The following is an 11,239-nucleotide window of genomic DNA, read 5'->3' as shown; positions in this document are numbered from 1 at the left end:
TTGTATACGTTGTTATAGTTGTAGTTCTTGTGACAGTTGTTTTTGTTGTAGTATTTGTACTTGCTGTTGTAGTAGTTGGTGCTGTAGCTATAGTAGTTGTACTTCTTGTAGTAGCTGTTGAACTTGATGTAGTATTTGCTGTACTTGTTATAGTTGTAACTGTTGTTGTACTTCTTGTTGTAGTAGTGGTAGTTATTTTAGTTGTAGTTGTTGTTATAGTAGTTGTAGTGGCTGTAGCAGTTGTACTTTTTGTAGTTGTTGTACTTGTAGTGGGTAACGGTTGTAGATGTTGTACATGTTGTTGTACTTGTTATTACAGTTGTAGTTGTTGTTTTTGTTGTAGTAGTTGTAGTAGTTGGCGTTGTAGTTGTACTTGTTGTAGCAGTTGTTGAACTTGCTGTAGTGTTGTTACAGTTGTTGTAAGCGTTGTACTTCTTGTTGTAGTTATTGTCTTTGCTGTACTAGTTGTAGCGGTTATTGTCGTCATGTCGCAGTTGTTGAACTTGCTGTAGTAGTTGTTGTACTTGTTGTCGTATTTGCTGTACTAGCTGTAATAGTTGTCGTAACTGTCGTCGTACTGGTTGTAGTAGTTGTAGTCGTGGCGGTTGTACTTTTTATAGTTATTGTACTTGTTGTAGTCGTGGTAGCAGTAATTGTTGTTGTGTAGCCGTTGTTGTATTTGTTACGGTTGTAGCCGTTGTTGTTGTTGTTGCAGTAGGTGCTATAGTTGTGGTATTTGCTGTACTTGTAGTACTTGCTGTACTCGTGGTAGTACTTGTAGCAGCGACTTGCCTGTAAACATACAGTCAGACATGAACAGAAACAGTTTTACTGTAAAAATAAAAATAAAACTAAAACATTGTGAAGCTCAGGTTCTGATCTCGTGTTAACGTCTGATTTTTTTTTTTTTTTTTTTTTTCTGGTTAGTTGCTGTTAAATATGGAGCAGTGAGAGGCCAAATTACAAAAATAAATCAATAAAAGAAGAATAAAATAAAAGTGGAAATAAAAAGAAGAATAAGTAAAATAAAAAAATTAACAATGTGGCAGTATAAAGCAAAATAATCAAAAATGAATCCATGAAATAAAGGTAGAAATATAAAGACAAATAAATAAAATAATAAAAATAATATAATTTATTTATTTTTTATTTATTTATTATTATTATTATTTGTTTAAAATTTTATTATTTTTTTAAATAAATGTTTTAATTTTTTAAATTATTTTTCATTTTACATTTATTTTTATTTATGTAATTTTGTGAAAAATGTGCGCAGTAGGAATCTCGTTTTTCTCCGCATATTTCCTTTGTTTTTAAAGCGACATTATAAAAAAATAAAAAAATAAAAATATTAAAGCTGAAGCCGGACAGAGAACAAGGAAAACAGAGGTGTTTCGACGGCGAACAGAAGCAACGAGGAGTCAGAGATCAGAATAAAGTTTACCACAGAACTTTATACAATCAGCCTCAATTTTAAGCTCAGAATTCATAATTTTCCCGATGGAACCACAAACCACACACGATGAGTTTAAGGACCGTTTTAAAGTTGAACAGCCAATGTTTTTTTTGGGTTTTTACAGATTCTGGTTCTGATAAACGCTGTAATTTTGATGATTTTTTAAAAATATATGGAGCGTTTTAAACCTCAGTAATTAAAGAAACCAGGTGGAGAGACAAACAGCGCCACCTCTGGTCATAAAAAACACAACAAAGCTAAATAACTAGTGTCTGAAACAAACGATCTGGAGCTCAGAATGAACCCGAGTCAGTTTAATTTATCTTCGCAGTCAGTAGAAGTCGTATTAAACCTCCCAGATGGATCCTCTGAAGCTCCTGCAGCGATCAGCTGACTGGTCTGATAACACAATCCTTGTGATTCGCGCCTCGTCAGGAAGCAACACAACCAGAGCAGCACACGGACTCACAACAGAAACACAAACTGTCGTCTGAGGCGTCGCTTCAAACCGTCAAACCCACGTCTCAGCGTCTGAACCAGTCAGTGGAGCCTCAGTGTGTCGCTTTGTGTCGCTTCGTGGCTCCTTTTAGTGATTTTGTGTTTCATTTGTGTTGTTTTGTGTAATTGTTTCCAACACTGGTGTCCGTTAACCTTCACTGAAGTCTTTGTCATGTTGCCTGTTGCTGGTTGAACCCTGGTTTGTGTCTCGTTTGTGTTGATTTGTGTCTCGTTTAAGTGATCTTGTCTCATTTTTTAAATTTGTTTTGTGTCTGTTTTGTCTCATTTATGTTGTTTTGTTTCCCATTTTGTCGTTCTGTGCCTAGTTTATGTCCTTTTGTGCCTCGCTTGTGTCGCTTTTGTCTCATTTATGTCCTTTTGTGTCACTTCTCTTGTTTTGCGTCTTGTTTTTGTCATTTTTTCTCACATTTGTTTCACTTTTGTGTCTGAGTCATGTCGCTTTTTGTCGCTTTTATCATTGTGTGTATCGTTTTTTTGTTGTTCTGTCTCATTTTTAGCATTTTGTGTCTTGTTTTTGTTGTTCTGTGCCTCGTTTGTGTCGTCTTGTGTCTAGTGTATGTCCTTTTGTGTGTCATTTATGTCGTTTTGTGTCTCGTACGTGTTGTTATGTGTCGTTTCCGTGTCGTTTTTTTTCCTAATTTTTAGCATTTCGTGTCTCATTTGTCGTTCCTTAATTTTGTCATTTTGTGCCACATTTCTGTTGTTTTGTCTCATTTATGTCGTTTTGTGTTGCTTTTGTTGTTTTGTGTCTTTTTGTTCTTGTAATTTTGTGTCTCGTTTATGTCATTTTGTCTCATTTTTAGCGTTTTATGTCTTGTTTTTGTCATTTTGTGTCACTTTTGTGTCTGATTCGTGTCGTTTTGTGTCGCTTTTATTATTGTGTGTATCGCTTTTGTGTTGTTGTGTCTAAATTTTAGCATTTTTTCATCTTGTTTTTGTTGTTTTGTGTCTCAAACATCCATCGAGTGTCTGTTAACCTTCACTGAAGTCTTTGTCGTGGTGCCCGTTGCTGCTTAAACCCTGGATTGTGTCTCGTTTGTGTTGTTGTGTCTTGTTTATGTTGTTTTTTTGTCTCATTTTATCATTCTATGCCTTGTTTTGTCTAATTTTTGTTGTTTTGTGTCTCATTTGTCGTTCCATGCCTTAATTTTGTCATTTGGTGCCACATTTCTGTTGTTTTGTCTCATTTATGTTGTTTTGTGTTGCTTTTGTTCATTTCTGTCTTTTTGTTTTTGGTTGTTTTTGTTTTTGTGTCTCGTTTTCGTCTCATTTATGTCGTTTTGTGCATCGTTGCTGTCATTTTGTCTCATTTTTAGTGTTATATGTCTTGTTTTTGTCATTTTGTGTCACGTTTGTGTCGCTTTTGTCATTGTGTGTATTTTTTTGTTGTTTAGTCTAATTTTTAGCATTTTTGTCTTGTTTTTGTTGTTTTGTGTCACGTTTGTGTCGCTTTTGTGTCTCTTTTGTCATTGTGTGTACTGTTTTTTTGTTGTTGTGTTCAATTTTTAGCGTTTTCATCTTGTTTTTGTTGTTTTGTGTCTCGAACATCCATCGAGTGTCTGTTAACCTTCACTGAAGTCTTTGTCGTGGTGCCCGTTGCTGCTTAAACCCTGGTTTGTGTCTCGTTTGTGTTGAATTGTCTCATTTTTGTTGTCATTCTGTGCTTTGTTTGTGTTGTTTTGTCTCCTTTTAGTCGTTTTTGCAGATTGAAACCAGCGTCTTCACACATCTGTCTCAGTTTTTTATCTTTACGGTCCTGAAAAACGTCCACGAAACGACACAAATGAGACACAACAACAACAACAACAACTACACACCGACGCCCCCCTGACCCTCTGACAGACCCCCTCTCAGCGACCAGCTCCTGGAAACCCTCTGATCTGATGACGGACTCGGAGCGTTTCGCGCCTGAACACCAGTTGAAGCTGCAGCTCGACTCGGAGGGAAATCACATCAGAGCGGCGCGTCTCCAGGAAACAACACAACCGGACAGAGACTCACAACACGATGTGGGAAAACCGCGGCGTCACTTCAGAGCCGTGAGACTCACCTTCCTGAGCCAGGAGAAGTGTCTGTACAAGTCAATGGGAGCCTCCATGCCTCCTGCCCATCGCTGCCCTGCCTCTCCTCCACTGCCGCTGCTGCTTTGTGTGTCTGTCGGTGTCGTTGGCTGCAGCATGTGAGTCCTGTCATGAGTGTTGCTCACAGCTGTGGAGGTTTTTACGACCTCCCCTCCTCCCAGCGACTCCCCTGCTCCTTTTCCTCCCCGGGCTTCCAGCCTTCCCCTACTTTCCTCCCTCTTTATTCCACTTCTTGTTCCAGCTCCTGCCGTCTGTCCGGGCTTCTCCTCCCCTCCGCCGCCTCTTTCCTTTCATTCCTTCTCTCTCTTCGTCTTTCTCGTCCGTCTGACAGAACAAATGGCCGAACCCACCGAGGAGGAGGAGGAGGAGGAAGGGAGTCGCTGGGAGGGTTCGTCCTCCTTCTTCTCCTTCTGTCTTGTGTTTGTGTCTCAGTTTCCTTTCCCACTTTCTGATGTCAGACTGTGAACAAAGCGGCCCAGCTCCCTCCAGCACCGGGCTTTAATCCAGCTACAGTCACGGTTCTGCAGGACTGTCAGACAGTACACAGGTACTTTAAAAAGTACTGCAATCCCCTGACGTCAAACTACTTACTAGATCAAGTTTTTGCCCCCGATACCATCAGAGCTGATGGTTTAGTCCTGATCTGACAGCTTTGTTACCAGGAAGGAAAAACAAGAAGAAAACAGCTGATCACTCTAAGTTAGTCATGATATCTTCAGCTGATTTAAACACGACTAAACTGTGTAGTTTTACCACCAAAGGCTGTAAAAGAACAAATGACTTTTTGTTAAAAGACTGATTTTCATGACAAACTGGGTTTAACTCAGACTGTGTTCACTTTTGTTATTGTGAAGTTGACTTTTAATGTCCTCAAACTAAAGAAGGTCAAACATGAACTCGAGTTTCATGGATTTAAGTTTTGCACTTTTGAGACTGAAGCAACCAAGCTAGCAACGAGCACCATGATGAAGACTTCTGTGGAGGCTAATGGACACCAGCCAGAGCGTATGAGACACAAAACAGCAAAAATGAGACCAAAAACAAGACATAAGACTTTAAAATAAGTCAAAAAGTTTAGCTAGCAACGGGCACCATGATGAAGACTTCTGTGGAGGCTAATGGACACCAGCCAGAGTGTCCAGCAAAAACAACATGAGACAATACAGCATAAATGAGACACAAAATGGCAAAGATGAGCCCAAAGAAGACATAAAAGACTTTAAAATGAGTCAAAAAAGTTTAGCTAGCAACGGGCACCATGATGAAGACTTCTGTGGAGGCTAATGGACACCAGCCAGAGTGTCTGAGACACAAAACGGAAAAAAACAAGACAATGCAGCATAAATGAGACACAAACAAGACACAAAATGACTACAAGGAGACACAAAATGGCAAAAATGAGAAAAAAAAGGGACAAAAAGGAGACACAAAAGACCTAAAACCGAGACACAAAGGTTTAGCTAGCAGTGGGCGCCATGATGAAGACTTCTGTGATGCTTCATGACAAACTGGATTTAACTCTTTTAGTTCCCTTTTGTTATTGTGAAGTTGACTTTTAATGTCCTCAAGCAAAAGAAAGTCAAACATAAACTTGAGTTTCATGGAAAGTTTTGCACTTTTGAGAATGAAGCAATCGAGCTAGCAACGAGCACCATGATGAAGACTTCTGTGGAGGCTAATGGACACCAGCCAGAGTGTCTGAGACACGAAACGTCAAAAAACGAGACAATACAGCATAAATAAGACACAAACAAGACACACAATGACTGTAAGAAGATGCAAAATGGCAAAAATGAGACACAAAAGAAGACATAAAAGACTTTACAACGAGTCAAAAAAAGTTTAGCTAGCAACGGGCACGATGATGAAGACTTCTGTGGCGGCTAATGGATACCAGCCAGAGTGTGCGAGACATGAAACGGTAAAAAATGAGACAATACAGCATAAATAAGACACAAAATGCCCACAAGGAGACACAAAAGACCTCAAAACGAGACACAAGGTTTAGCTAGCAATGGGCACCATGATGAAGGCTTCTGTGACGCTTCATGACAAACTGGGTTTAACTCGGACTGTGTTTGCTTTTGTTCTTGTGGACTCACTACTCATGACCTCTAAACAAAGGAAAGTCAAACATAAACTTGAGTTTCATGGATTCTTGCACTGTTGAAACTGAAACAATCCAGTTTGTTGTTCCTGTTGAGGCGTAGCGTCTCTAACTCCACCATCTGGTCGTGGTCATGAGGAGACCCAAAGCACACATAAATAACTGGACTGAGCACGCTCAGCCGTACAACACACTGATGTCATACCATCAGTCCAGGGTGTGTTCCTTCTCCGTCGGAGCCAAATGACAAGAAATTACATCATTTCTGCTGAACATCAGGCTGCATTTGAACGCTTTAAACTCTCCGAACTAGGAGCTGTTTCTGAGTGTTTTTATGTTTCTCAGGTTGACTCGCTGTGGCTCATTTTATACCACAAAAGTCCTACAGCTCCATGGAAACAGCATCTCCTCCTCTTGTGTCTTGTTTATGTTGTTTTACCACGTTTTTTTTGCTGTTTTGTGTCTCGTACACTCTGGCTGGTGTCCATTAACCACCACAGACGTCTATCATGTTGGCCCGTCGCTAGCTTAGCTTTTTACGTCTCTTATCCGTCGTTTTGTGTTTTCTTTTTGTCTTTTTGTCATTCTGTGTTTTGTTTATGTCATTTTGTCTCCTTTCATTTGTCAGTTTGTGTTGTTTGTATTGTAAATGTCATCTCTGTGTCTCGCTTGTGTCGTTTTTGCATTTCGTTTGTGTCGTCTCGCGTCTTATTTTGGTCATTTTGCGTCTCCCTTTTGTTGCTCTGTGTCTCGTTTGTGGTGTTCTGTCTCAACATTTGCTGTTTGGTGTCTCGTACACTCTGGCTGGTGTCCATTAACCTCCACAGACGTCTTTGTCATGGAGCAAACTGTTAGCTTTTTGGTTTTTTTGGTTGTTTTTGTTTGCAAAATTTGAAATGAGGCATGCAGAACAAAGCGATTTTCATGAAATATCTCGATTTTAAGTTTAGATTCTGAAAATTTTCTCAGCAAAAACCAAAAGTCAGACATGAACAGCTCTGATAAATGGCCTAATTTAGCATTTTTTAGAGAAATAGTGACCAATCCTTTATTTTTTTATACTAAGCACCAAACACAGACACACTCGACTGGTTTTGGCAAAACTTTTCTCCAATAAAACCTCGATCTCGGTCAGAACCGTGGACGTTCTGCAGACAGCATCTCTAATCAGCAGCAGAGCATCGCGGCGCTTCCTGTGTTTACACGCGAAGCCTTCGGGCTGCAGAATAATTGCGGCGTCTTTGATGGTGTGGCTGCAGGTCAGCGGGGAGGTTTCAGGAGAGGTGGACGGGATGAGCTGCTTGATAATCTGCCAGCCTTTTGTTCTGCTGCTGCTGTTTGAATCTGCAGCCACGAGGAACAGAATCTCTGGAAACTGTGTCGCCGAGTCACGTTTCCGGAAAGAAATGTCGATGAGCTTTATTCAAACCTCCCAATCCACCAAAAAAAATAAAAAACTACATCGACGTGATATTTCCATGATCTGAACCCGGTTTCTCTGCTGCTGAGCCGAACTAAATGTGCCGTAACCACAACCTCTCCTTAACCTCATCCTGCAACACAAATTAAATCACAAACAGAATCTTTCACAACAGCAGTTCAGGGCTGATTGGACTCAAACCAGAGCTGCAGTCGCTGGAAGTCGGCGCCAAACTAGCTGACACCAGGTCCAACTGATGAAACAACAGCAAAAAGTTAAGAAAAACTAATACCGAGAGGCACAAAACTAAAGACAAACAAACAAGCACAAAAACACACAAAACGATCAGCAAAATGTGAATAAATAGATTCAAAACCAATGCAGACAAAACAACCACAAGGAGACACAAACAAACAACACAAAAGGCCAAAAAGACGCAAATCTGCCACAAAGAGACACAAAACCACAAAAATCATGTCAAAAGAAACACAAAACATGCAAAGTCACCATAAAAAGACAAAAAATAGAAACAAAACAAGCAAATGAACACGAAAAAGATGAAAAATACCCACAAAAATCCTAAAATCACCATAAAAAGATGTGAAACAACCACAAATGAAAGATGAAATCATCACTAAAAGACATAAAACCACCATGAAAAGATGCAAAATAACCACAAAGGGTTCAAAATCATCATAATAATTCTAAATCAACAGAAAAAAGTTGGATAATAGCAGCTAACAGGTGAATTCCTCCCAAAAAGATGCAAAATCAGAATAAAAAGATGAAAAATCAACACGAAAGTTCCCAAATCATCAAAAGACGATGTGAAACTGCCACAAATGCAGACTAAATTATCACTAAAAGACCAGAAATCCCCATAAAAATATGCAAAATTACCGCAAAAAGATGAAAAGTGACCACAAAGGCGTTAAAAGTCACCATGTGAAGACACAAAATCATGGCAAAAATTCTAAATCAACATAAAAGATGGTTGGTAACAGCAAACATAAGTGAATTCACCCCGAAAAGATGCAAAATCACAATAAAAAGATGAAAACTCAACACGAAAACTCCAAAATCAACATAAGAAGATATGAAACAACCACAAATCCAGGCTAAGTCATCACAAAAGACACAAAGCCACCATGAAAATATGCAAAATAACCACAAAGGGGTTCAAAATCACCACGTAAAGACACAAAATCATCATAATAATTCTAAATCAATATTAAAAAAATGGTAAGTAGCAGCAAAAATAAGTGAAGTCAACCCAAAAAGATGCAAAATCACAATTAAAAGATGTTAAATCACCACGAAAAGATGCAAAATGAGCACGTAGGGGTTCAAAATCATCACGTAAAGACACAAAATCATCGCATAAATTCAAAATCAACAGAAAAAAGTTGGATAACAGCAGCAAACATGGGTGAAAAAGCTGCAAAATCACATTAAAAAGATGACAAATTACCACGAAAAGATGCAAAATGACCACAAAAGGGTTCAAACCACCAGTATATGTGGTTCTGTTTTCAGAAATGATGCGACTCTGTGCAGCTGCTGGAGAACAACCAGGTGACTGAGATTAAACCTGCTGCTGTTTATGCAGATTTATTTAGATTTCTGGTTCGCTGCAGCTACAAACCAGATCAGCTGTAAACTCCAAAACCTCCTTTTTTTAACAGCTTTGAAACGCTGCTGCAGAGAAACAACCAAACCTGACATTTCAACGGGTTCACAAACACCCACAAGTGCAGAGAAAGTGAACCTGAAGTCTGGAAGCTGGCCGAGCGAGGCGACTGGGAGGAGAAGGAACCAGCGCCAGGAACAAAGACTGAAAGAGGGACTGAGCGCAACATGTGAGACATCTGCTGTCCAAACAAAGCCGGAGCTGAAAGAGCAGCTGAACCAGATCCAAGAGCCACTTCTCGGGCCAAGGCGCCTCCTTCAGCACCAGGAAACAGCAGCAGCAGCAGAAAACAGCAGCCTCTGCAGGACGGAGCTGCAACGCTCAGGACTTCAGCATGAAGTCCACGAAGCAACAGAACACATCACAGCAGAACGTCACACTCACAAGTTCTCGTTCGCTTGCTCTCGAGTCGCAGCAGCAGAAGTCCGAGCTTCCTGCCAAAGGCGTAAATGAAAAGTCCAGCGAGCGCCTGGGAGCAGCGGAGCGATGGCGGCAGGAGGTGAAGTAGTAAGAGTGGACGTAAACAGAGGAGGAGCTCAGGAAGCTCATTACAGTCCGGTTGTAATTGAGTCTCTGAGGAACCGTCGTGTTCCAAAAGTCCACATGTTCCCTCCTTCCTCCACAGCTGCACACTGCACCTTCTCACAGCTCCGTTATTCGTTCTCCTGCATCCGAAGCTAGAATAATACGGCTGAATATTGAGGATTTGTTCATTTTTACCCTCAAAAACACCTTTAACAGTTTCAGTATCTCCAGAAATAAAACTCCAGCAGTCTTGAGATGTGGTGAGGACCCAGACAGGATAGTTTTTATCAGATCAGAACCATTGAATGGATCCAGCAGAGGACACAGTTTGAATTATTGGACAGTGAAAATAGGGAAGAAAGTGCAAAATGTGTAATCCAGGCTGGTGTTGTGGCTCCAGGAAGTTCCTGTGTGTCCCAAAAAAGTCTTAAGATTGTCCTACACGACTCGAAACGTGTCCAAAATGACTCAGAACTCTCTAACATGACTCCAAATTATTGAAAAATGACACAAAAATGTCATAAATTAGTCCAAAAATCACCTTAATTGTCCAAAAATTGACATCAGTAACATCAGTAGAACATCAGTAGAACCTGATGTGGTGAAGTTGGACCAGACAAGGTTCCAGGTTTTACATATTTAGACTAAAAACCAGCTTAAAATGATTCAAAATGTGTCCAAAATGACTCAGGATGATCCAAAAATGATGCAAAAATGACCTTAATTGCCAACAAATTGAAGAAAATTACCTAAAATGTGTCCAAAACTGACATAAAATCGTCCTGAACAACTTAAAATTGCTTAAAATGAATAAAAATTGGTCCAACTTCACCACATCAGGTTCTACTGATGTTAGAGCCTCAACAGGTGGTGAAATGTGACCAGAGACTGGATTCTAGTAGAACCATGGATCCATCCATAGACAGACACTGACAGGAACTCTCTGGATCAGCACCAGCCTGGTTGGAGGTTTCATTGGCGGTTGTGAATGTCAGCAGAGAGTCGACGTGAACTCCTTTGTGCTCCAGAGAGCTCCACCTGGAGCCAACAGGCTTCAACCAGCATTGTTCAAACTCGTTCAGCCTGAAGGCAGCGGACGTTCATTCACACAAAAAGGGAAGTCCTGAACTCCAGCTTCAAGAGAAGAAAAGGAAGGAAGGAAGGAAGGAAGGAAGGAAGGACTAGATAATGGACCGATGAACGACTGGACAGAAACCCAACGAGTCCTGAGCTGATCCTCACAGTAACATGGCAGCAGAACCACTGGTCTGGAGCTCAGCAGCTGAAGTCCTCCGACCCTGAAACTCTGCCTGGACTGAAAACACAACGACAGACCGAGAAACCAGGAGAGTTTCTTCACTGAATGAATCCCCAACGTGGTCCATCTAAAAGCTCCACCTCTGAAACATCAGCCTGAACATCTGGACGCTGCAGCATCAGG

The 11,239-nt window shown here is 40.5% G+C and overlaps 2 protein-coding genes across 2 annotated transcripts in view; both read right to left on the bottom strand.

The window, feature by feature from the left end:
- Window positions 1-11,239, bottom strand: part of ppfibp2b (PPFIA binding protein 2b) — a 90,705-nt gene that overhangs the window by 75,286 nt on the left and 4,180 nt on the right. The window lies entirely within an intron of this gene.
- Window positions 459-4,383, bottom strand: LOC103372096 (anaphase-promoting complex subunit cdh1-like). The gene is made up of 2 exons (XM_008301643.1): window positions 4,026-4,383; window positions 459-792 (listed from the first exon to the last, which is right to left on the bottom strand). The coding sequence occupies exons 1-2, from the start codon at window positions 4,152-4,154 to the stop codon at window positions 484-486; spliced, it is 438 nt and encodes a 145-aa protein (XP_008299865.1). The 5' UTR covers window positions 4,155-4,383; the 3' UTR covers window positions 459-483.

The sequence above is a fragment of the Stegastes partitus genome, unplaced genomic scaffold, assembly GCF_000690725.1.
Source record: "Stegastes partitus isolate 25-593 unplaced genomic scaffold, Stegastes_partitus-1.0.2 Scaffold1694, whole genome shotgun sequence".
In the NCBI taxonomy this organism is placed as follows: Eukaryota; Metazoa; Chordata; class Actinopteri; family Pomacentridae; genus Stegastes; species Stegastes partitus.
This window is presented reverse-complemented; position numbering and strand designations above follow the sequence as displayed.

Coding starts and splice junctions, on each gene's coding strand:
- LOC103372096 (XM_008301643.1), bottom strand. CDS start 4,154: ATGCTGCAGCCAACGACACCGACAGACACACAAAGCAGCAGCGGCAGT. Junction 793..4,025: donor ACTTCTCCTGGCTCAGGAAG/GTGAGTCTCACG, acceptor GTATGTTTACAG/GCAAGTCGCTGCTACAAGTA.